This window comes from Cnephaeus nilssonii (genome assembly GCF_951640355.1).
Source record: "Cnephaeus nilssonii genome assembly, chromosome: 5".
NCBI classification, from domain to species: Eukaryota; Metazoa; Chordata; class Mammalia; order Chiroptera; family Vespertilionidae; genus Cnephaeus; species Cnephaeus nilssonii.
The window spans coordinates 100,825,527-100,852,422 of record NC_137076.1 but is presented as its reverse complement, the minus strand read 5'-3'; the positions used below and the strand labels follow the sequence as shown (position 1 = coordinate 100,852,422).

At 46.5% G+C, this 26,896-nt stretch overlaps 1 protein-coding gene across 6 annotated transcripts in view; it reads right to left on the bottom strand.

Moving 5' to 3' along the window:
• Window positions 1-26,896, bottom strand: part of TENM2 (teneurin transmembrane protein 2) — a gene marked incomplete at both ends in the record, with an annotated part of 890,113 nt that overhangs the window by 260,138 nt on the left and 603,079 nt on the right. For all 6 annotated transcript variants that reach the window (XM_079771922.1, XM_079771923.1, XM_079771924.1 and 3 more), the window contains one exon: window positions 17,948-18,179. In XM_079771922.1, coding sequence (XP_079628048.1) covers window positions 17,948-18,179 — 232 coding nt within the window. The remainder of the gene's footprint in view (window positions 1-17,947; window positions 18,180-26,896) is intronic.

Sequence of the window (26,896 nt, the reverse complement as noted above, 5' to 3'; positions counted from 1 at the left end):
GGTTATTTCTTAGGTTTAAGAAGGTTTTCCAGACCTAGTCCCTGGGTAGAGGGTGGGAGGAAGGAAGGAAGGAAAGAAGGAAAAGAAAGAAGGCACGTCTGTGTTATAAAAATGAAAAGGGACAGGTTAAGTATTTTATGGAATTTCTTCAAGACTTACACAGAAAAAACACACCTGGTTTATTTGAGTTGATGCATAACTGACGATAATTCTCAACTCATCAAAGCAACCCTAGATATAGGGACTGGTAGAGGAGAAAGAGAAAAAAACAAACAAACCAACAAACAAAAACAAGGAAGAAAACTTGCTATTCTTTTTTTTTTTTTTCCCTATTAGATTTGCTTCTTCCAAATCAACAGTGTGTAGAGATTTCTAGCGTTTAAATCTGGGGCTCTGTTCTTTTCTTTTTAAACCTCACATAAAAGATGGTTATCTTCAATACAATTTATTTTCCCAGTGGAGTCTACATCAGACCTTTGAGGCATAACCAAATCTAAGGCGGCCTATCAGTGTATTTACCCGCGTTTCTTTATGGGTATAATATCCATAGGTACAATATTTTCTTATTTAGCACTCTGTGAAATGATCTAAGGGCTCTTCAGGGATATTAATTAAGCTTTATAGCAACCCCGGTGACATGTCTGCCTGCCTACATATATCTGGTGGACACTCAGAAATTAATGCTCCGCAGAAGTGTGCCATTTAAGTGTGTTTGTAGGCCAGCCACATACCCACTGACGCCGCACAGAGCGGATTCATACATTTCACTCGTCAAAAAATGCCGTTAAAAAAGGCAACCGTCATTTAGCATCAGCACGTAAATACTGGCCTGGTTCTTAATACACTCACGGGCGGACCCTGCAGTAGCATCCCCGTCACAAGTCCCAGGAAGCAGACTCCACAAGCCTGGCTCCCTTGAAAGGCGCCTGGTTTCTTAAATGCTGGGTTTCCTAGGGCCCCAGGCAAGGCTTTTAAAAAATGCAGGTGTCAAGAAAAACTGTCATGCACGCTTGCCTTAAGTACCCCACAAGCTTGTCACTGCCATCTTGCAAGTCGTGACGGAGATGCAGTTGGACAGCCGAGGCGTGGCGAGCTGAACGCTGCCTGACAGGGAGGTGGCGCGTTGGACTAAAAGGCAGGTGCCTACCTGCAGGCATTTTCTTTGCACGTGGCAGGATGAAACCAAACCCGGAGGAGAGGGTGCAGGGCGGGCGGGCTGCCTCTGCAGACATCTCAGACACGTGGACTTGAACTGGGATCACTTTCCGGCTGGCTCTAGGTTTTGCTTGACAAGAAGTTCAGTGGTTACATGAACATCAAAGCCAGGTCTGCATTTCTGCCAGGGCAGGGGGAGGAGGGAGAGGATGGTGGGTGGAAAGGGCAGGGGCCGGAATCAGGAGGAAGGCTGGGGTCAGGCTGGGTGGGGCAGTGGGCATTGGGTAAACTACTGGCAGTGTGTGGGGTTCGAGCCTGGCTGTCACACCTGGAACCTGGGCAGCCTTTGGGCAAATGACTTTATGTCGTTGAATCTGTTTCCTCGTGTGGAAAGTGGTGAAAAGGACTGGAGCTATTTCATGGGGATGTTGTGTGGCTTCAGTGTGGGAGTCGGCACATCCTTGACACCTAGTAGCCCCTCAATAAATGTTGGCTTTGGCTATCACTGAGTCTGTAGACTGCCTACCTTAAGTATACATCTCTTTCCTTCCACTTTCCCTGTCTCCTCCCTCCTCCCCGCTTCCTTTCTTCACTATGGATCCTTCCGTGAATTGCACTGGACTTCAAGTTCTTGTCTCTCTGGTATGTCAGCCAAGATCTCTCCTCCTCTCCTTGCAAATGTGACTGCAACACACCTCTGCATGAACCCCTCCCCAGGCCCCACATCCTACCCAGAACAAACCAGCGGGCCCTAACTGGGCCTAGGAGGCGTCCTCACACGGCCAGGAGGCCTCTCCAAGCACTGTGTCCCCAGTCCCCAGCTAGCTGACTTAGAATGCTTGCACGCTATTGCTTCTCTGGCCTTTTCTCATTTTCTTGCCTCTGCACGAAATGCGCCTTGATGGGGTGACTTTCACTTTGTCATCAAAATGGGACTCAGACATCATTCCTCCTGGCCAGACTTCCCTGACCAGGTAGGTATGGGTCTCACTATCTCCCCCCCCCCCCCCCCCCCCCCCGCTCCTCCCTTCCCCGCCCGTTCCCTCACCTGTTCCCATACATGCAGTCCTCTGAGCTTACCTTCATCTTCCGGCACCCTATATGAATAGAAATGATCTGCTCAGCCATCTCTCCCCCATAGACTGCAATTCCCAGAGGTCATACCTTTTTTCATCCTTCACCCTCAGCCCCTAATGGGACCTCCTTAAATATTGGCGGAATTAAGCTGAAATCCTATGAACACAGCCAGTAATGGGATTACCAACGGGAGGTGGGAAGTACAAAAATCCTTATTTAGCATAAAATCGGAGTTTCAGACAAAGCAACTATCTAAGTGTGGCCTGAGGGCCTCTTCTTGACAGAGCCCTCCCATTCTTATTTCACAAAAGAGGTGTCTTCCTGGGGATTTCCAAGCCCTTGATCATCACCCTCCCCTGTAATAGTTAGAACAATAACACTGCTGTTCCAGTCATTGCTCTAGGTCGTCTTAGACTTTCCTGTAATATCCCTGTTAGGTAGATAGCCTCAAGGGAGACGGGGAGAGAGGCACACTCAAAGGAAGTTATAAATGAGAAAACAAAAGGCAGGGAAGTTTAGGTGTTGCAGGCCACACTGCTGCAGAGTTTGGGGACTAAGGGAAGGGCCCTGAAGCAGGAGCCAGGGAAAGGGAGCGGGCAGACTCCCCCACAGCCAGGCCTCTTTCTCATCCTACGCCTGGCAGAAGCGGGTGGGGGTCGGGGGCGAGTTTCCAGAATGCTCGAGTATTACTTAGTACATTCATCCTTGAAAAAGAAAATCCTTTCAGCTCTATGTTTAACATCCAACACCGTAGACTTTGGGACTCTTTTTTAAAAACCCATTAAAGACATTCAGGCCATTAAAGGAGGAGGAATAAAGAGAGATTGGAACATTTGAATTGAGATGGGTGTAATTTGGCACAATCTATCAAAATTCAAAACGCACATTCTCCATACCCTTTGATCTAGCAATTTCACTTCCAGGAATTTAACTTTTAAATACAATCATGTAAGTATGCAAAGAAAGGTACCTACGCAAGCCTCTTTCCTTACAGCTTTGTTTTGTATAGCAAAATCCTGAAAGCAATCTAAGCATCCATCAAGAAGAGATTGGCTAAATAAATGATGGCATTATGGAATATTACACAGACTTTAGAAAAGAATGAGGTAGGTCCATGTGGAATTACCTGAAATGATTTCCACAATATCTCATGAAATTAAGACAGGAAGTTACAAATGGTCCCACTTATATTAAACTTAGAACACATGCTCAGACATTCATAAGCATTTCCGGAAGCCTAAATAATAAGCCTTCAAGTGAGATTTTTCCTAGAAATAGGAATGGAAGGGCATGGACTACTACTGTGTACTTTTTATCTTGTTAATTGCTAATTTTTAAATCAAGAGAATGTATATATTTGCAATAAAATAACGGAAAAAAACCCCACCCCAAAACAAAATCTGTTGCAATTCTTTGTCTTCAATTCTGGACCATTCCTCTGCAGGAGGAAATGGAGATAAAGATTGAGTACTGGATACATAGTCCCAGAGCCATGCAGGAAAAGAGGCGAGGACAGCTCCATCCCCAGGCCCGCTGGCCGCCCGCCCGCCCCACTCCAAGCATTCAAAGGGGCCTCCATGAGTCAAGGGGGCCTAAAGAATTCCTCAACCTCCATCATGTTGACCTTGATTCCTTCTCACGATCTACCTTCTGATGTAGTGGTCAGCATCAAGGACAACTTCCCAACAGATACCAGGTACCGTTTCTGTATCCTTATTGCCAGAGACTTTATCTCTCTCTTCCTCTCCCCGCCTCTCCCTCCCTCCCCCCTCTCCTTCTCTCCTCACCCTCTCTCCTCTCTCCTGCTTCTCTCCCTCCATCCCTTCCTCTCCCTTTGTGACATAGCCCCTCGGCTTAGCTCTGTAGAAGTTTCTACACTTCTCCCTTTCCCCCAAAAGGAATGGTGTTGTGCATTTGAAGACGGACGTAGCAGGCAGGACACGAGGAGGCCCCCACCCTCACACTACTTTGGTAATTCCAGACAAGTCCCTCAATGGGGAAAACTCAGAAAACAAAGCAAACCCCGACACCCACTGACTAAGCCCTCCTTGCCTTGTTCTCACACCCACGCCGACGCCACACACACGATCAGACTGAAATTCTAGGTGGGTTTAAATGTATGGGTGATTCCTTCTCCCCTACTTCATTGAGCCTTACTACTTCTGAATATCCAATCGATTCACAGGAATGTAAGTGCAATGGGCATAACGATCAACATTAGGATATTAACTTGTCTAATTAGAGGCACACTGAGGCTGCTGCTATCTGCATTATGGCCCAATACGGAGCACACTGGCCCCTGCAAACCGTCCTACCTAACATTTTCAACACAAGATAAAACGCGTTCCTCGTGTTGCTGAGAACAGGAGCTTGGAGCATGGAGCTAAATGTTTCCCATTCCTGGTTTCAGAAAAAAAAAAAAAAAAAAAAAAGCAAAACCCGAAGTTCTCCAGAGCACTTCAGGTTCATGAAGGTAAAACTGCTTCTCCAGCCATTTTCCGGCGATGGGAGAGGCATCGAGTTTGCTTTGGGTTAACTTTCTCATCATGAGCCCTCGTAAAGAGCACTGGTTAGTAAGACAATAAATGAGCACGTTTTAATTAGAAAACGCGGAATCCAGGCACTTTTGCAGGAAGGAAGATGATCGCTTCAAAGGGACGTCAGGAGACTAATAAAAGTTAAAACGCATTTAGGGGCCGCAGTGAATGCAAAGGTACAGTCGTGGGACGTTTGGGATGTGAACCAGAGAAAGTGATGATGATTCAGAAGGGGGTGGGAGTCAGTCACTGGAAGTTATTCTTTCTACTTTGTAATGGGACCTGCTATAAACCCCGTTCTGTGTCCAGGCAAGTGAGATAACCCAGTGCCCCCAAATCCCTCCGAACCTTCCCCTCAGACTGAGTGTGCCCAGAGGACAAAATCACTATAATCAGGCAAGAGGAGAAGGCAGCTGAGCTGGGACAAAACTAGCATTGAACTTGACCCTTTTTCTTTTTTTTTCTTTTAAATGGTCAGCTAATGTCATGGTGTTTGGTTATGGCCTCACCCTTCTCTCCCCCGTCCCTTCCCACCAGGCTTTATGTGGGAACACGCTCCAGTCAGCATGGCTTGTTCCTCAGGCCTCGGGGGCGGGTTTGTCGTGGGCATTGGACTCTAGTTGGGCTCCAGGAAATTCAGTCAAAGGAGTGTTGCAGAAATGTCCAGAAAAGAAAGCCTTTTTCTGTTAGGGTTCTATGCTAAGAGAATACAGCCTGTAGATCCCACAAAGATCTCACACAAGGAGGCCTGCTGAAGAATAATGATAGAGCCTGGCCGGTGTGGCTTAGTGGTTGAGCGTTGACCTATGAACCCAGAGGTCATGGTTCAATTCCCTGTCAGGACATATGCCAGGGTTTCGGGCTCGATCCCCAGTAGGGGGTGTGCAGGAGGCAGCCGATCAATGATTCTCTCTCTTCATTGATGTTTCTATCTTTCTCCCTCTCCCTTCCTTTCTGAAATCAATAAAAGAATACATATATTAAAAAAAAAAGATTAATGATAGGAGACAGAGAAAAGCAAGGCTGAGAGAAAACGCCTAATGCCCGAGTTTACAGCCTTGAATCTAATTCTGCCAGCATCTTGATTCTGTCCCAACCCTTCGTCTTCCCCAGTTTCATCTTCCAGACAGGCCCGAAGGGGAGGAGGGTGTCTATCGCACAGGGCTGCAGCCGGGTAACATGGTGCCAAGTGCCTAATACAATACTTGGCACCACGCAGGCCCCGAGGAGACGATGACGTCTGAAAATAGACCAGAAAGTGTTCAGTTGTTTCCAGGAAGCGAAGAGGTTTTTACGTGGCCGTAAGTTCTCACGTGGATTCTGGGGTTCAGGAGGCTTCGGTAGGTGGGGGCAGGACACCAACTAAGAGAGCAGCTACAGGACACCCACAAAGCCCGTGTGTGCACAGCCTGCCCCATGGCCAGAGGGTTTCCCCGCCCCCCCCCCCCATTTATTCTATCATTTTAAGGAATCATCTAAGATGGGGTTGGGGTAGGGTAGATTTCCCCCAGGGTCCCTCCCAGTGCCTTCTCATACCACGCTCCCAAGGCCAGTAGGAGGATCTGGTTGATAAGAGATTAAAATGTCACTAAGATTAAGCTTTCCATTTCAAATTCTTATCTAAGCACACCAAGGCAAGGAGAGCAACATTTCCTGCCTTCTCTCAGGGCAGGTGTATAAATCCGTTTGTTCAAAAAAAATAAAAAAAAATTTTTAAGAAGCTTTTTCATCATCATACGGTTTGGTGTGCAACATCTTCACAGACTGATTGTTGAAAAATGGACCTGCTATGCTCATCCCCTGTTGAACCTGTTAACACACTTAAATGCAATTGCAAGACAAGCTAACAAAACAGAAGTGTTACTCGCTCTCGTTGGAAGTGTAAGGCATGAACAGCCGACACACGGATGACAGGACTTGGGGGCATTTGCTGATTCCCCAAACACTAGTCTGAGCAAGAAGGGATCCTGTAAGGATTTAAAAACACACCATTTTGAGAGTAATCCTTTGTGGTTAGCAGAGTCGTGACCTCTAAGGGTGGCTATTGGCAAACAAGGCTCACGGAATAGCCCAAAACTGTGTGGTGGGTTTGGGAGGGAAAAAAGCTATCTGACAAAGAGTTTCTTGAACACTCCCCTGTCACCCAGGAGACGCAGCCCCAGTGGCGGGGACCTGCCCAGTGCCTCGTGACAGATGGATTCTGGGGACACAAGTTCCCAACTCACAAAAGGCAGGCGAGACTGAGACTAATAAATCAAAGGAAACTTCAGAGGAGCCGCAGAGCCGGCGTTCCCCGCCTGGGAGAACCAGAGGCCTTATCTGGCTTCCGTGGAAAGAAAAGGATCATTGGGAGCCAGAATTAGAAAAGGACTTTCATCAAGTCTCTCCCTGTCTGAGCCAGATACAAAGTCCTCCGGGAGGCTTCGGGAAATGCCCCGAGGGAGTGACAGTCGATATTAGCTGGATGGGTGCAAGAGCTCAGACAGAGACGGAAATACTCGGCTTTTTTCAACTGTGAGTTTAACCCAAGCGCTTTCCACATTTACACCCCGGGCAGCCTTGCACTTGCAAGGCATGACCACTAGGTGGCCTCCACCGGTAATCCGGTCCCCTGGTCCAGGCTGCGGAGGGATGTCTTTTGTACAAAAAGTGCTTTCCACCCAGAGGCTTAGCTGTGCTAACGTGCCCTGTAAGAGTTCAAGTCCCCGAAGCTTTAATACACTTCACAGGGCTTTAATTTTACAGCAGGAGCCAAATGTAAAAAGCACAGCCTCTCCTCGGACACTTCACCTTCAAGGATGCCTCCAGGTTTGCAGACCTGGCCCAGAGCAGGCAGGAGTGGTCTTGAATGAGAGGCAACGCTTGTTTCTTTCTTCACGCACCTTGTAATTTGCACACGTGCCACGACCCTGGATTTCTTTCATATTAATGGCTGGAGTGTGTTTAAGAGCACAAGCCATAAACTGCAGACGAAACTAGGTTCTCTTTATTTTCCTGCCAATTGTCAGAAAGTAATGTGGGGTATAGGGTAAGGTGACCAGACGTCCCGCTTTTGGCGGGACAGTCCCGATTTTGAACAATTTGTCCCGCGTCCCGCGGCGTTTTAAAAAAGTCCCGATTTTTGGAAAGAATGCACGACAAGCTAGGGAACGGCGGGAGAACGGGAAGAGAATATACGGTTTTCGGTGGCCATTTTTATATTATTTTTGTTAATTTTATAATGTTAAACTTTAATAATAACAAATAATTGTTCAGAACTGATTATCGAGAACTGCTTATCAAAGTTCGCATTGTTGATCAGTTGTTAGAATTTGACCACCATTGTTTGGACTTAATGAACAATGGCATTTTTTGGGATTGGCAACGACGAAAACATTTTGTAACTGTCTCTCAGACGATACACATCGTGCTGCGTGCTAGTAAGCTAGTTAAACAAGTGATGTCATTATAAATCAGCTATTCAGATAATTTAGGTAAGTAATTTATTTATTTATTTCATAAATACATAAATTTTCTTGAATTTAGCAGACAGTACTCGTATTATTTATATTTTATAGTGGCGGCAAAAAGTCTAGCGCCGGCCTTGAAAGTGACACTTACAACTTACGTTACGGCAAATTCATGACCTTTTAAACAACGACAGCAATCTACTAAAAAAAAATTCACTCAAATGAGAAATATGCCAAAGAATAAAATAATGCTATACATAATTTTTTACTTATTATATTTGTAAATTGTACTTATGTTGAAATTAAAAAAAATATATTACAATACTATTTTTGCGTTCTATGAAAATTTTTGTTGCTCCATATAGACCAAATTTTTAATCAAGAACCCCCGCCCCCCCCCCCCCTCGTCAATGGTGTCCCGCTTTACCAATGTTAAAATCTGGTCACCTTAGTATAGGGTGCCCCCCCACCCACACACACCTAACTGGCTTTTTCTCTACCACCCCACCCACCCCTTTTTCTGTCCAACAACCAACCCCTTGTCTCCATCTGCCAAGGGCAGGGGGAGGGAAGACACAGCCTGGTTTCTCATTGGAGAGCTTGCCTATTGAGCAGCTCAGTTATTGAGATTAATAAGCTGTCAGTTTCCAAGGAAGACTAAGAAAACTACAAAATTAAAGTGCATCGCGACGTGAAATGCTGCTGGTGGCCAGGCGGGATCACGGTGTCAAAGAGGCAAGGTACAGCTATGAAATAAGGCTGAGCTTGAGAGGCTCACCTGAGGGTCTCATCAATTTCCATGTTGCCTCTGATGAGAATGGAGAGGGGGCATAATGTTGTGCAATATGGAGAAATCAAGCTGCCTATTGATTCGCAAAGTGCTGGAATGCTTTGGGTTCGCTCAGAATGAATTCTGGTTTCCAAACCTCATTCGGAAACGTAAAACGTGTAGACAGGTTACCTTGGTTTAATGTTCTCAAGATCAAGCTTGTCAGTGATTCTGTCAGGAAGTTAATCCTTAGGTAGGAAAATAAGTCAGAGAACAAGTTGGGAATAGTCTTGGGGTTCTGCATGGTGACGATGTTTCAACAACCTCCTGCTTCTCTGGGAAAACCTTACTTACTACAAAGGTCTTGCGTCTCAGTTCCCAAACATGCACTAGGGCAGTGGTCGGCAGACTCATTAGTCAACAGAGCCAAATATCAACAGTACAACGATTGAAATTTCTTTGGAGAGCCAAATTTTTTAAACTTAAACTTTTTCTAATGCCACTTCTTCAAAATAGACTCGCCCAGGCCATGGTATTTTGTGGAAGAGCCACACTCAAGGGGCCAAAGAGCCGCATGTGGCTCGCGAGCCGCGGTTTGCCGACCACGGCACTAGGGTATCCACATTGGGGTAACCTTACTTCATCTTGAAGACAAAAAGGGTGTTTTCTGGAATCCTGATACCAAAATGAGATTCCTTGGATGCCATCCATCAAGCCCAAAGTGCTACATTTTTTTTTTTCCAGTTACAGTTCACATCCAATATTGTTTTGTATCAGTTTCAGGTGTACACTTTGTAAAGCACAGGATCGTCAATTCTTTCTCAGAGCACTTTTCACGACTTCCCGCTAACAGGAATAACGATGACATTCAAAATACGACCGAACAGTCAACCACTGCGCCCGTGGCTACTGGCTTCCTCCCACCTGGCTGGCAAAGCCCGGCTGGAAGGTAAAAGTTCTATAAATCATGGAGCTTTAGAGGTAGCAGTGCTTCTTATTCCTAGACTGTCCGTTTGCTCTCACATTCTATAACACGCAGAGCGGTGAAGCTCTGTGCATCAGCTCACACGGGGCCTATGCCGCCACCGCCACGGAGCAGGAGGCCTCCCATTTACCATCCCAGATGCCACCAGGCCCACAGCGGTGCAGAGAGGGTTCCTTACATCCCAACTGGCCTATGGTTTTGTCAATAACCAAGTCTATGCCAGCAACAGGCTGGAGTTCATCCCACAGGGAATGTCGTGCCCTAAGTAACCAGGTATCAACCTCACCATTTCCACGGCTTGGGCAAGTTAATTTGTTTGCTATCAGAATAAGCATAGTTTTGCTTTGTATTTCTAGCCCCAAAGGTACTATCACGGGTAGCTCAGTTGGTTAGAGTGTTGTCCAGGTACGCCAAGGTTGTGGGTTTGAGCCCCAGTCAGGGCACATATAAGAATCAATCAATGAATGTATGAATACGTGGAACAACAAATGGATGTCTCTCTCTCTCTCTCTCAAATAAAAAATAAAAATACAATATAAAAGAACATGGCTTTGGAATCAGGCAGGCCCAGGTTTAAATCCCAGTTCTGCTACTTGCTTATTTGGAGATGTGTAGGTCACTTAACCTTCCTGAGCCTCAGTTTGTATTTTTTTAAAAATAGGAATAGTAACATACACATAGCATAGGGTAAGAGGGATTAAATGGGGTCATGTATGTAAAACTAAGTGTCAAACAAAAAGTTTTTGACAAGAAGGGTTGTGAAATCAACAAATGACAAGTGTTGGCTAGGATGTGAGGAAAAGGGAACCCTATACACTGCTGGTGGGAATGCAGACTGGTGCAGTCTCTGTAGAAAACAGTATGGAGTTTCCTCAAAAAATTAAAAGTGGAACTCTCATTTGACCCAGTGATCCCACTTCTAAGAATATATCCCAAGGAATCAGAAATACCAATCAGAAAGAATATATGCACCGCTATGTTCATGCCAGCACAATTTACAATAGCTAAGATTTGGAAATAACCCAAGGTCCCATCAGCAGATGAGTGGATAAAAAGTTGTGGTACATTTACAAAATGGAATACTATGCAACAGTGAAAAAGAAAGAACTCTCACCATTTACAACAGCATGGATGGACCTGGAGAGCATTATGCTAAGTGAAATAAGCCAGTCAGAGAAAGGTAAGTATCACATGATCTCACTCATATGTGGAATCTAATGAACAAAATAAACTGATGAACAAAATAGATCCAGAGACATAGAAGCATGGGACAGACTGACAAGTTTCAGAGGGAAGGCAGGGGTGGGTAGGTGGGGAGTGATTAACCGGGAAACTTATATGCATATATGCATAACCCATGGAGACACACAACAGAGGGGCGAAGGCCTGGGAGGGGTGAATACAGGGTGGATAGGGTCCATGGGAAAACAAACAAACAAACAAATGGTATATCTGTAATATTTTCAATAATAAAGATAAATTTAAAAAAACAGAAGGATTGTGACTCACAGACCTATACAACCATGTAGAATAACTGTTAAATTGAACAAAATTTCTCAAGAGATTTTTTTTAAAGAGAAAAATCAATTGCCGAGAGCTTCATATCCAGGAAATATGCTATTATTTGTAAATGCAGGAATTTCTTGTGTTACAACTATTAATTTTGAATCAAAATACGCCCGGCCAATAACAGCTGTGCTAAGTTCTCTTGTTGCCTCATACTTGCACATGTCTAAGACGGAACTTCGGTTTTCCAAAGGACCTCACTATCCACCCGCTCCTACGTCAAAAGCAGTGGGCTTGGTGCTCACACCTCCCTCACCCACAGCTCCCAGTTTGGCCACCATTCATTCCCACTGATTCTTCCTTCAACAGAGGCCTCACCCCTGGGGGTGTGTACTTCCTATAACAGTGGTGGGAGACAGCCACGCAGCTCCAGGCGCTGCTGCTGTGGGGCTCCTGAAAGCCACAACACACCGCCGCGTGTCTCAGCCACGCAGTCACCTCCAGACCAGACATTTAGCCTTTTTTAAAAAATATATATTTTATTGATTTTTTACAGAGAGGAAGAGAGAGGGACAGAGAGCTAGAAACACCAATGAGAGAGAAACATCGATCAGCTGCCCCCTGTACACCCCCCACTGGGGATGTGCCCGCAACCAAGGTACATGCCCCTGATCGGAATCGAACCTGGGACCCTTGAGTCCGCAGGCCGACGCTCTATCCACTGAGCCAAACCGGTTTCAGCTGGACCTTTAGCCTTGCTACACCTTCTACCCTACGCTCCATCTACTTACTACCGGGCAGCTACCACCATCAAAAACAAAACAAAACAATGTTATCATTTCCTTCTCCTGTTTCAAATGCTTCAGTGGCTTTTCACGGTTCTGGGAGTGGAGTCCAACGTCTTTACCCCAAGCCTATGCCGTGCTGCCCTTGCCGCCTTCTCAGCTGGCTTCCCTTCCTGGCGTCCCCGTGTTTCTTTCCCCAGCAGGTCGCTTCTCCCGACCCCGCACCTAGAACGTGCTGTAAGGCTGGCTGAGGAACACCTTCTCATTCATGGGGGGTCTGCTTAAATGCCAGTTTCTCACGGGTCTGGTCTCTCTGTACTCCACAGGGCACTTGCTGCGTGTGTCAGTGTGGGGCACCTGTCTGTCCCTCCCTCACGCTCTGTCTAGATTCATCCTTAAATCTCTGTCGGGGAAAGGCTTTGCTTTCTTCTTCATTGTTGAGCCCTCAGTGCCCGGCACAGAGTAGGTTCTCGTAGGTGTTTCTTGAATGGATCATGGATGAACTTTATTTTATTATTATTATTATTATTATTATTATTTTGTTTTGGATAAAGGACTTGAATTTTATTTTATTTTATTATTATTTTTTTGCATTTTAATTTCTTTATTGATTAAAGTATTACATATTTGTCCTCATCCCCCCATTACCTTCCCACCCCCCCTCCCTGCCACTCATAAAATATATACATTTTTTATTATTTTCAGAGAGGAAGGGAGAGGGAAAGAGAGATAGAAACAACAATGATGAGAGAGAATCACTGATCGGCTGCCTCCAGCACGCCCCACACTGGGGATGGAGCCCACAACCCGGGCATGTGCCCTGACTGGGAATCGAACCGTGGCCTCCTGGTTCCTAGGTTAATGCTCAACCACTGAGCCACGCCAGCCGGCCAGGCTGGGTGACCATTTTAAAAAGCAACTTGCAAACCGGGTTGTAAGCTTGAGGATCCGGATGATGAAAATGAGGGCTTTTGGTGTTTCAGGGCCAAAGAAAACTCAGGGAGGCTTCGTCCTGCTTAGGAATTCTCTTTCCTGACCTGCTGCTGCGACGGGTTCTGAGGGAGAGCTTGCTTCAGCCAAATGCAGACAAGAAGAAAAGGAAGGCTCGGTCGCTGAGCTACTTCCTGCTGGTTTAGATGAGAGGGGCTGACTTCAGAAACCCCCAGGCAGCGGAGGGCCACGCAGATGCCTGCCCTCGCCCCTCACCGGAGAGGAAGGGGAGAGAGCTGACACCCGCCAAGGACACATGCGGACTGTGTTCTAAGACCCGTGGGTCGGCCTAGAGGAAGCGGATGGGCAGAGTCATTTTGTTATGCAACACGTTACAAAAGACAGGACAGACTTCTTGCAATTAGTTCCTCTGGCCTGTGTGTTTTCTCTAGGATTATATTATGGTTTAATACATGGATTGACTACGTCTGGTAACAGACATTTATCCGCATTACTTATATGATTCACAGCGATACAGAGCTTTTCCTTATATGCTTTGTCTTGTGTAAAATTCCTCATTTGTACAGTCCCATTTATCTGGCCATGCCTCCTCAATCAGCACCTCTAATTCTACTTGTCATGGAAAAAGACGGGAGAAGCACAGCCCGGAGATCTAACATGCCTCATTAAGACGGACAGAACATCAAAAACAACGCAGAGCGGCAGGTTCCCCCCCCCCCCGGGTCTGAAAACACACTGGACTTGGCTTGGAGTCTCTGGGGGTGGCGGGGCGCCTGTCATCAAGTGCAAGGTTATGAAATCCTTCCATCACGCCAGAAGTCTGTGCGCAGGAGCGTGGGGGTGGGGAAGCTGTGTGTAAAGTTCCACTGCGTTTTCAATATTGATGACTACATCGCGACCAGCCTCCACAATGTCTTGCCTTCAGTGGTTTTCTCTCCTGGACGCGGCACTCAGTCCTTACTTGAATGGGAATCCTAGTACGACAGCATGTCCCTGAAACAAGAGCTCCCGTGCCTACACTTCCTTTTGTGAGTAAGAAAATGACTAGTAAACTCACAATGCTTCAGCATTTGAATGAGTGGATCTGTCCACTTTTACCGTTTCCAAGACTATATGAACAGCCTGTGAGGAATGGGAACAAATCATATGCTATCATCTTGAGGGTTTTTTTTTTTTCCTACTTATTCATGAGGTAAACTCTTACGCATCCTTCAAAACCCAGCTCAAACAGCCCTTCAGCTATGAAACATTTCCTGACCATCCCGAGAGAGTTCCTCACTTCTCACACTCCCATTACTGTATACACCACACTACCCTTTTGTTCATGTGCCTTTCTTCTCCTGTAGCTTCTGTAACCTTGAAGGACAGGATACACGTTTTGATCATTATCTCCCTGGTAGCTAACATAGTCCTGGGCATACACAAGGGACTCAGTAAATATTTGCTAGTAAGAGACCGAATGAATCATACTCAAAAGAGAAACATAAAGCTCAACAATTCCATAAATTACTGCCAACTTTTTTAAACATGAGACCAGTTGCCCATCCATGTTATATGTATTCAGTTCCATGAATGGAGTTTTAATGATCTGCTTACTTCTGTGCCCTGTGTTTGATTTCCAGTAATAATTCCATCGCAAGGGCCTCTCGTTCTCTAATTCTGGGACCTTGAATGTCCTGACCAAAGAACAGACGTGGTTTTCTCCTTCTGCTAGGCTTCCAGATTTCAGCCATCCTGTCTACTCCCCAAGCTCTGTCTTCAACTTGCCTCCTCCAAAAGCATCAGTAAGAAGCCCACATCAGCAGAACTTAAAACAGCAAGGTGACAGGCACGGCTTTGCTAGTCCTTTTCATTAGATCCTCGTCAAGAGAACACAAGTACAGTGGCTCAAATTAATCACCGGGGAAACCAATGGGAGATGGGAGATAGTGTGCAGCATACCCGGTCTTATTGCCGAGGGGGAAATCTTTGTGAGAAGCAACTGCTCGGATGGAGCTTGCCCCGGACATGTAACAGTTAGGGCGATCAGGGAAGGTGTGTGGTTATTCAGCTGTCAGACATGTGCCCATCCAACGTGGCTCCTAATTTACCATCTCCCTGAAGCCCAAGACCTCCCACCAGTGACTTTGCCGCTGCAACACCTAGACTCCGCATATTTAAAAGGGTGATAATAATGGTTCCTTCGGACCCCACTGGATGGCTGTCAGGCTTGGCGGAGACAGGCATGCAGAGCACTTGTGTCCGGCACATGCAAAGTGCACAACAAACACGGGTTGCTCATGGGGATAGTGTCCTCTTCCTTCCTCTCTGCTTTCTGTGTCTCCACAGCTGTTACATTTCTCCTCGCCTTTCTCTGCCTCCATCGCCTTCTTCATCTAGTGCACTCTATGTAGCCTTTATGTCCAGAAACTATTTTTTTTTCCAACAACAGTCTGTTAATGTAAATATAGGCTGACTAGTGCCAAACAGAGTCTATGGCAGTTCCTAAATACAAGGAGGAAAAGACGGAAAGTCTGATCTGGCCTAAAGACCATCCACTGTGGAGACACCCTGCGTGCAGCCTGCTGGACCGGGCAGCGTCAGCCTGGAAGCCGGCCAGCAAAGCTGTTTATTAGAGGGTTACTAAATCAGTGCTGATGTTTAAGTCTACTGCTTACATATAATATATTCATGGTTCTACTGACATTACATATTTTAAGCCTTAGAGATGAAGATCGTAGGCATGATTAAGAATAACCTATAATTGTCAGAAAATAAAATATAATAAAGCTTGGAGTGACGACAATGACGATGGTGTTCAACATATTAACGCTCATGAGCTTATTAAAACAAAAAATATTATAGATGAGAAACAATATACTATTCAGCCATAAAAAAAGAATAAAATCTTGTCATTCGTGACAATGTGGATGGATGTTGAGGGCATTATGCTAAGTGCAATAGGTCGATAGGGAAAGAGAAATACTTTATGACCTCACTTATATGTGAAATCTTATAAAAACAAAACCAAACTCATAGATACAGAGGACAGATTGGTGGTTGCCAGAGGGGGAGCATGGAGGGTGGGAGAAATGGGTGAAGGGGGTAAAATGGTACCAACTTCCCGTGTTGCAGATCTGAAAGTTGCTAAGAAAGTAGAACTTAAAAGTTCTCATCGTAAGAACATTTTTTTTATAACTTTGTTATGGTAACCGATATTAACTAGACTTGATGTGGTGATCATTTCACAAGAAATATGAGTATCAAATCATTATGTTGTATGCCTGAAACTAATATGATATTATATGTCAATTATATATCTCAATTACAAAAAGGACCTTTCATATTAAAGGCGACGATGCTGATGTGAAACAAAACAAACAAAACAAAGAAACAACATGAAAATCTATAGCTTGTAAACTTGTTTTCATGTCAGCACAGAAAAGTCAATGGCTGTTACCAAAAAAAATTACAGTTTATGTCTGTCTTTCCTTAAACCTGACTTTACATATTTTAAGTAACTTACGAGAAAAGAATTAGTATTCTTTCATCTGGCATTTAGAAATCTGCAGTTATATTCCCAGTAAGTTAATATTTTTCTAGACGTGGCTAACATGTGCTCTCATTAAAGCTAGTATTAAACTGAAAATAAAAAAAGTCTAAAAACCAGTTAGAGCCTGGCTGGTGTGGCTCAGTGGTTGAGTGTCACTTATGAACTAGGAGGTCATGGTTTGATTCCTGGTCAGGGCACATGATCCCCAGTAGGGGGCGTACAGGAGGCAGCCAGTCAATGATTCTCTCTCATCTTTGATGTTTCTACCTTTCCCTTCCTCTCTGAAATCAATAAAAATATATTTAAAAAAAGCCAGTGTGAGAACTTTTGAAAGCGTCCATATGAATTAGCCCCTTTCTCTGTTCAGTCTCTGTGATTCTTCCAGACGAGGAAACCATAACAACGTGAGCACAGAATCCATGCAGGTGTCCGAGCACGGAGCACCAAGCCTCCCAATACCTGGCCCACCCACGTGCGGCCTTCGCTGTCAATCACATCCCCGCAGCCACGCTGTGACCCAGGCACCTTGTTCCAGGCCATGAAGGTGGGCCCGTCTGGGAAGACCAGAGTGAAAAAAAGGACAGAAGCAAAGGCAAACCCAAGCAGAGCCAGGCCTGAAGATCACTTTGAAACTCTCTCTCCCCTCCCAACATGCGCGCGGCCCCTGTTTCTCTTGTTTGTTTTTACACATTACTGTTTGCCCCTCAGGCTGCCAGTGTATACGGGAGGGATTAAAGCGAGACCGCTTGCTGGATGAAATATAAATTAAAACTATACTTCCGTCAGTCTGGAATCAGGGATTGTTTCTCAAGGTCTCCCCAAACACTTAATTTCAAATGAGTCTTCATTTATTACTTCAAGAAAGGCCAAATGCATAATTTATCAGCAGCTTTCAGTCAATATATCCTTATAAGCATGTTTCCCATGAGCCTCTGAGGAAAAATATGTTATGCTAATTCTATTAGTTGGGTACACAAGAGCTAAGAGAGTAAACAGGTATTGAAAGGAAACACGTGTGAACAGAGAAATACCTGTCACCCTACCATCCAGGGTCAAATTCCCCAGGGAACCACCAGGAGGTGGTAGACTTGCCTCGTTTATTTATGTCAAGATTTGCTCCCCCACTGCACCTCGGAGCCACCAGGGGCTCAGTGTGGGTGGCTCAGGTAGGCACCCGGGCATGATGGGCCATGGGACTCACCGGGTCTCCAGCGGCACGTTGCTGTTTAGCACCCAGCTGTCCTGAAGCTGAACGGACTCGGGCGTGGTGGCCAGGTCATTGGGCGCGGGCGCCGGGGCGTGGATCTGACTCCGCCGGTTGGTCAGCGAGTTCCTGTTGAGGGAGTTGGCGGACGAGTGGTGATGGGACAGCGTGTGGTTGTGAGGGGGTGGCAGTGGGGGCCTCAGAGTCGACTGGCTGTGGTTTGGAGGGCCTGCAAAGAGAAAGGAGAAACGACCATCAGTGACGGCAGGTTACAGCCGCAGACACTCCGCAAACCTGGGGAGGAGAGCCTGGAACCAAAGTCATTATGTTGGCGATTGCTGAAAGTTGCAAACGAGAGAGAGCTAAGACCACGTAAAGCATCCCAGGGTCAGTTACTAGTAATAACGTGCTTCCATTTGCCTTTTTCCATTGGCATCAAATGAAGAATGAGAAACTCGGTTAGCAAAAGAAGGCTGACCGGTGCAGTTATGTGAAATATATTAATCCTGCAAGGAAAGTTCAAGGCCGATCATTCCTGCAACAAGTCCCTGTTCCATTTCCCGGTAAACCAGTAGACCGCACACATTCTGTGAAACAACTTCCTCTTTCTAAAGACAATGAGAACATGGCACACTGTGAGCCACGGAGAAGCAAATTTGAACACCTGTAGGGGTCAGGCAGGACCGGAAATGGGCCAGTTGTTGGACGGAGGTGAATCAGCGAGGGTAAGGGCAGCCCTCACTCAGGCCCAGGCCCACGTGGCCATGTGGGGATTAGGGCTCAAGGAACAGATCTAGTTTTTCTAAGAAAACTAACGATCTAGATTTTTAGATAAAATTTCCCACTTTCAAAAAAGGTTGACAATGAACTAAACATATGTGTCTCCACATATATGGATGCATTTTTATTTGTAAGGAGTCAACATCGACACACCTGGGAGCCCGCTCAGACCAGCGGGTTGATGCCATCTCTCCTCTGAGAGAGGAACCCCGAGGTCTCTGTCTCCAGAGAAGGTCAGGGTTGATGTTTTCAAGCCATGACCTTGACTCCAAACTGCATCCTGTCTCCCAACCTTGAAATCCCCCTCCCGTGTGGGAAACACACACCAAGGAGAGACTCCACCTCTGTTCGAATTCCCTTGTAACTACGACCACAGATGACAACTCCGCCCAGGGTTTTCCGAGCAACCCACTCTCGATCCACACAATGAGCTATTTTAAGCAGGATGAAAATGAAAGCGGTGCCACGTAAGCCTATGAGCTGGTTTAAGGGCTGCGGAAACAGGACTTTTGATTTGTGTCCTCTGAGAAAGTTTATGTTTTGAAGCCTCCAGTCAGGGTTGGCAGCTCCGCAGGTGAATGCCCAGCCTTGTCATTTTTGGCCCCTGCCGACTTCTAAAATCCTCAGCCCCTGCTGTCCTGGCTTTAAGAAGTTGGCTCAAGTCATTTAAACTAGCAATTGGACACACATTTCCACTACTTGTATCCTTCTGTGGCCGGGCGACATCTCCAAAAGGTGTAATCTACATCCCGTGGCTCCTGTGATGCCTGCAGACTCATCCCCAGGAAAAGACAACGTGTCAAGAAGATACTAGGTTTGCAGAGCATCATGGCCAATGAAAATGAGAAAGGAAAATACAGAGGAAAGGGATCCCTCGAAGTTTGCATCTCTGGGCCGAAATTACTCGGAGGATTTTATTTTTTTATTTTTTTTTTGGTGTTCAGAAAAAGACAACTAAAACGCAAACCCAGTGGGAAATGCCACTGTACAATTGTACGGATTTTAAATCGCGTCCTCCAAATGAACCTGTAATTCGCGTTTTACATTATGCACCGGTGACATTTTAAATATATCTTTGAGGGAGTTTCATAGCCGTAGCAGGCTATTATATTTTCTGTCTAGTAATGTATTATTATATAGTTATTTAGCATTTGTCTCGTATTAGTGGAAAGAGGTGAGAAAAGGGGGTGAAATGATGTAATCATGATCCTTCGGAGATGCTGGCCAAGCCCCTCACTCACAGTTAATGAATCGCACGCCTCTCTCACCCCCACCCCCCACGCCCATCCAAGTGGTGTCATTATTCTCCATTAGGTAGATAATGATGAGACTTGCCTGGGGAAGACGAGATGAATCACTGTACAAGTGAGAACGTCCCTCCCCGGCCCCCAAGCCCTAACTTTCCATCTCCTTCTGCCTCTGGCTCCCCCTCTCCAGCTCTGGAGACCACACACTCTCCCAAAGTACAAAGAGGCTGTGTGAGGCGTTTAATTCACTAAATGAGACACCGAAACCCGCCTGCTTCCTGTCTGTGCACCCCGAGCTAAGGTTGCTCTGCCCACTCCAGCCTGTGTGGCCCTTCTCTGTCCATCTGCGCTCTGTGTGGGTGGGATTCCTGTGGTTGCCTTTCCGCTGATGATACAACCCCCGGGGGGAGGCTGAGGGGGAGGCAAGCGCCGACCTGGCACGTCCCAAATGAAGTGGAAGGTGCGTTTCCCAGTTCACCGGGAGCGTCCAGCTCTCTTTGCACTTCTCCTACAGAGAAGGCGCAGAGCTTCCTGGGGGAGATGGAGAAAGAAGAATCCGGAGGATGAAAGAATAGGTAATTCTCCACTCACCCAGCCCTCCTATGGAGCAACATGCCATTCCGCTGCAAGTAAATCAAATTATTGCGAGCAACCGCAAAAATTACCCAGCATCCTCCGCATTGGAAGATGGTCTCCTCATTACCGTTGTTCATTTCCACTGTGACATTGATTATATCTGCTCATTTATCTATCTATCCCAAAGTCATCTTTTTCAATTAGGAACAGGAGATGGAAGGGAAAGAGATTACGACGTGGAGTGCCAAATGCCACCACTGGGGTCTATGTAGGGCGATGTGGGAGTGCCGGTGGGGGGAGGGGCGGGCATCCAGCCATGGTTAGGAGGTCAAATCTGAAGAGGTGGGTTCAAGGCGTGGGTCTGCCACTTTCAAGATGTGTGAACCTGGGCCCGGGGCCTCGTTTCTTTAATTCTCAGCATACCCATCTGCCAAACAGTGAAAACAGCAGTAATTCCCCGGAGGGTTGCTGTAAAAGTGAGAGGGGAAGGATGAATGGAAACTGTGAAACATGCTACACAATGGCTGGAATGTTCCCCCCAAAACCATGTACATGGAACACGGCTCAGTTCTTGTGGAATAAAAGGGTGGACAAGACGGAGCTGCAGACTTGCGAAGGGGACGTAAACTTCGTCTATCGAGGGCAGAAGGCACACACCGGCTGCCCCAAGGTGGGTATTGTCAAAAATTCAAAGTCAAGATTTCGTACAGTGTTCCGGTTTCCTGACTTCTCTTGAAAATAAAAAAGGAATAGAACAGAAGCACTGACTCTGTATTCTCTCATGGCAGCAACTGGATAGAGCTGAACACCCTCAGTTGGTTTTTCTTCTCTGCCACCAACCTGAACAACCCCGTTATCTTTGTTTTTTGGTAAATCCTCACCGGAGGGTATTTTCCCACCCATTCATTTTTGGAGAGTGGAAGGGAGGAAGGGAGAGAAAGAGAGAATGAAAGGGAGATAATGAGAGAGAGAGGGAGAGAGAGAGAGAGAGAGAGAGAGAGAGAGAGAGAGAGAGAGAGAGAGAGAAAGAGAAAGAAACATTGATGTGAGAGCAAAACATAGATTGGTTGCCGCCCACATGTGCCTGACCAGGGCTGTGATCCAACTTGCAACCTAGGTATGTGCCTTTGACCAGAATCGAACCCGGGACCCTTCAGTTGGTGGGCCGATGCTCTATCCACTGAGCCAAACCCACTAGGGCGGCATCTGTGCTGTTGACTGCTGGTTTAACTCGGGCCCCTTAGTATTCTAAGTGGATAACGTATCCCTGACATGACAACACTTCTGCTACGACTGCTGGACTCAGGCACTACTTGCGTTTATCAGTTTTCATTACAGCCATCCCATGTGCTTGCTGAATGGGATGGTTTTCCATTCCAGAAATACAAACAGGGGCAGCAACATGCTTACTGCTTTCCACAAAGACAAACTACATGAAAATGCCCTTCTCCAAGGCAACAGAGGCCCCTGATCTATGGTGAAACCAAAAAGAGTAACCCAGAACCTTCACGTCCACTCTATTTCACACATCTCTTGGTTTTAATTGATGCGCATATTATTAATGGTTCTTCAATCTAGCCCATGAATATGAAATCACATAATAATGCAATTGAGCCACGAATAACTATGTCACATAAATGCTCACATAGTATCAACCTAATAAGTATGCCATTCGCAGGTGAAAGGCAACTGCCATTAAAATCGCGGGGCTAACCTGTTATATTGCACCTGATATGCCTTGAGCTGAGAACCTGGGACTTATTTTAGGGACTGGGTGGCTTTTGTCCTAGGGAGAAGGAGCTGTGTATTGGCTCTTTGTGAAAAGCCAGCGTGGGACAGGTGAGACACTCAGCAAAGGTAAGTCCAAGTGTGGACAAGGTGCCTCCTGTCTATTGACAATCTAAGCATTTGAATATGCACTTACTGCATCCTGTTTGCTTGTTGGGTCTCGTTTGCCTGAATGGCCTCTACTTCTGTGTTTTTAGATCCGCTGTGGGGGAGTTGCCAGAAATTTCGATCTTGACGGGCATGCCATTCACATACTCTGTTCTTCCTAAATGTCAGTAGGCTGACAGTGGAGTCTTAAGAAAGATAAAGCAGTGCTTCTTTGTTGGGTAACAATATCAATTCCAACAAAGCTAGACGTGGGGACTGGAACATCTTGGAGTAGCAACTCTTGTGTTGCCTAGACTAGCGGTGTTCAAACAGCCTGTAGAAACAGCCCACACCCACACTGCAAGTAATGAATAAAGAAAGGATTTTCTTTGGAGCTGAGGGAGTAAATTCTTAATAATTGGCCATTGTTGTTGCATCTTCTTAAATAAACAGCCGAGGGAGGCATTTAGGCTGGGCCTATCCTTGCCAAGGGGCTGGGGTGGAGGGGTGTAGGGATGTGGGCGAGAGGGCAGGGATAAACTTAGATACCCTTGTCTTACTCGAGAGTCCACACCAATTTTTCCCCAGAGATTAAAAATGATCATAAAAGGTATGACAGAAATAAAAGTCGAGGCCTGCCTGACTGCTAATAATTCACTCATTCTGGAAGAAGCCATGCCAAATGTTGGTCTTTAAATTTTTCAACCCCTCAGACCCTGAGATGATGAATTAACCACGAACTCTCTGCCTTCTACCAAATCATGTCTATGGGGCAAGTTCTATCTTGACAGCAATTTAAAGATGCTACACGTGGGATGCTGTTGGCAGAGACTCTGCAAACTCTCGTTGATGAAAACCGGCACCAGGACGCCCCGTTCAAATGTGACCTTGAATGGGAGCCAGAGGAAACCGGAGGTGAGGATTTTCAAGGATAACAGTCTTCAGTGAGAGCTAAGAAGAGTCTGTTGCAGATAGCCAGGCTGGTGGTCGGCTTTGAACCCAGGCTTGGCCAGCTACTAGGTGTGTGACCTCTGGAAAGTTCTGTATTTTTTTTTTTTTTCTGAGCCAGTTTCTTTATCTGGAAAATGGGTATAATAATTGTACTTCTCTCATTTGGCTGTTGGGAGAATCAAATGAGACTATCTATTAGAAGCTTGTACAATTCTTGGCACTTGGCAAGCTATTAATAAATGTTATCATATGTTATTGTGTTATAATTAATAACACGAATCATAGTAATTACAGCAACAACTATGGCTCTGGGGCAAATGCTGCGTACCTCCTGGGGCACCCCCGTTTTCCTAGCTCTTTGAGTGGCAGCTTTTTGTAGGGTGAGATCAAGTCAACATATGGAGGCAAAATTGGCAACCTCAGACCCCATCCTCACCTTCAGCTTGTCTGCAGAAGGGCACAATGGCTAAGTGACATGGCCCAGGCATTGAGACAGGCATTCTCAAGAGCGTCTCTGGAAGAGCCTGTGGAAATGAAACTTGGGATTCAGAACTGCTTCATTTCCATAAGCAAAGCAATCGAGGTTGATCACTACACAACACTCCTATTGGAAACAGCTGCTATGAGTTAAGCTGTCCCTGTGTGCCTGGTCCTGGGCAAAGTGCTTACATCAATTATTTCAATGTACTCCCATGCACTCCTGTGGGGCAGGTTCTGTTATCATCCCCATTTCACAGATCCAGCAGGTGAGGTTCCGGGAGGTCAAGTAAGGCACCAAAGGTCACGTGGCTTAGTAAGTAGTAGAGCTGCTATTCGACCCCACAGCCTCTTCCCCACTCTGCCATATGCAAGGAGCACCAGGCCGCAGGATGCACTCACACAGGCAAAGAACCAGACCCTGCCCTGGTGCATACGTGCCCTTGCAAATACAGAGGAAAACTGGCTCGATCCACTTCTTTGCACATTTGCTTAAATGGCAGAACCAAATCTTGCGAGAAATTGGAGGGAACTGCCTGCCTCCAATCTCTGCACCTCCCAGTGCTGCCTGAGTCCGGAGAAATAGGCCAGAACCACCGCCCTGCAGTGTGGTCCCTCTCCTGCGCCTTCCCCAAAGGCCCTCCCCAAACTTCTCCTCGGAGCTGAGCTGCAGCGCTGGCTTGTAGAGGGATGGGCAGCAGTTAGGTTTGCCAGAGGCAGACACAAGGGCACGCTGGGTCCCAGCTCAGTCCCAGCCGTCCTTCCTGCTCTGGCAAAAGGTACTTTGCCAAAAACCAGGAAATGGAGGAGTGGGTCCAGATCCAACCTTCTCCTGTGTTTGCAAAAGGATGGAAAGAGATTTCTTGAGTTGTCTCTTAAGTACTGGACACTTTGGACATTCAACTTGCTTCCTTCTTCCCTGTCTTGATATCTAAGGAATGATTTGTCCCCTAAGGATTGGGCTTTTATTTTTTGACTAGTGTCCCAATGCACGGATTCGTGCACTTTGGAAGGAAATTAATTAGTCCCTCTGGTGCAGGGACTAATGCAGGCGGTTCCGGGTGGTGGCCGGCAGGGTGGGACTGGGCAAGATGGGGGGACATGCCCTGAAGCCAACCTTCCGTGGTCCCTCCCTAGCCGGCCGAGTGAGGGGGGTCCCTCCGGCAGGTGGGGTTCCTCGGCCTGGCCTGCGGGGATCAGGCCAAAACTGGCTCTCCAACATCCCCTGAGGGGTCCTGGAATGCAAGAGGGATCGCGAGGAATCGGGCTCCCTCCTCTTTGGTTCCAGGGTGTATCACCTGAGAACCATCGCTGCCAAGAGACCGCAGCTCAGCAGCTCCTGCATTGAGCATCTGCCCCCCTGGTGGTCAGTGCTCGTCATAGCTACTGGAGGTCGGATGGTCGCTTAGCCTTTTACGTATATAGATTACTGACCGACGTATGGTACTGCTGGCTTTGCAGGGCCGTTGGCTGGTCTGCAGTGTTTGTCAGATCTGGCCACTGTTTTCACAAGCTGCAGCCTTTCCCCATGTCTCAGAAGGGAGGAGAAAAAGGAAGGATGAAGAAGGGGCCAAGTCATGTCTCCTTTCTCATCTCCGGGCCCGAGGCCACAACCCTGGCCAGTGCATCCTCGGCCTGCCTGCACAGTTCTGGACCAGGGGGCTATCCTGGATGCAAAGGCCCCTCTCAGCCAGCACAGAGCGCCAGAGAAGGAAATGGCTGTGCTCACTCATAAGCCATGATTTGTTGTTCTCTTGCTTCCACAAAATATATGACCTCAGAGGAAAACCTTCCAAGTGCTTTCTCAAGGACACAGATCCACGCTGCTAGGCCTGCAGTCACGAGGAGCGATCATTTGCAGGCTCAGAAACCAAGATGTGGCCGGCTCCACCTGCATTCGTAAAACACCAGGGTTTGGAGGGACATCTTCGATCATCTCAAAACAGCCCTCACTGAGTAAGCACCAGCTGTGGTAAGCACTCGCCGTATCTCACCTCATTTAAAACGTATAATAACCTTCCGAGTAAATATTATTCTCCATTTTAAAGATGAGCAAATTGAGGTGCAGGGAGGTTAAATGATGTTCCCTTTCTTGAATTTTGTATTTAACTGTAATACACCTGTGCCCCTCTCGAGTGCACACTGGGCACATCTCTGTTGCATGACCCTTGGCACACGGTTTCATATTATTTTGGGGCTTTCCTGCTACATTGCGGACTCATCCAGTGCCAGGAGCCTGCCACTCTTGTTTTTCTACCCCCAGTGCAAGGTTGCAGTGCCTGGCGCAGAACTAGGACCCAGTGGATGAATGAATGAATGAGTAGATGACTGACTGACTGACTGAATGATCGAACAGATGAGTGAACAACTTACACTCCTGGGGGTTACTTTTGGAGGGCCTCCAGGGAGAAGGGCCAGAGCAGGCCTGTGCCTCTGTTCTTTGAGCATTCCAGAGGTTTGCTGAAATCTGATGGGTCTTCCTTCAGCTTAATTCAGTGAATGCTTATTGCCCTTTGAGGGCCCTCTAACAGGGAGACAGCTGGACACAGGGAATGCGACTCTCATCCCTTCTGTTTTTATCTGTCTGTTTTCCCTGGTTCTGCCTGATCATCTATTTTTTTTTCCTTTTATAACAGCTTTACTAAGATGTAATAAAATTCAGCTTTTTAAAATACACCTTTTAGTGTGTGTGTGTGTTTAGTATAGTCACCAAGTTGTACAACAAGCACCACTATCCAATTTGAGAACATTTCATCACCCCTCAAGGAAACCCTTACCCATTAACATCCTCTCAAGTCCCTCCTTCCCCAAAATCCAGGCACATAGTCATCTCCTTTTTGTTTCTAAGGATTTGCCTATTCTTTTTTTTTTAAAATATATTTTTATTGATTTTTAGAGAGGAAGGGAAAAGGAGAGAAAGATAGAAACATCAATGAGAGAGAGAATCATGGATCAGCTGCCTCCTGCACACCCCACACTGGGGATCGAGCCCACAACCTGGGCATCGAGCCCACAACCTGGGCATGTGCCTTTGACTGGA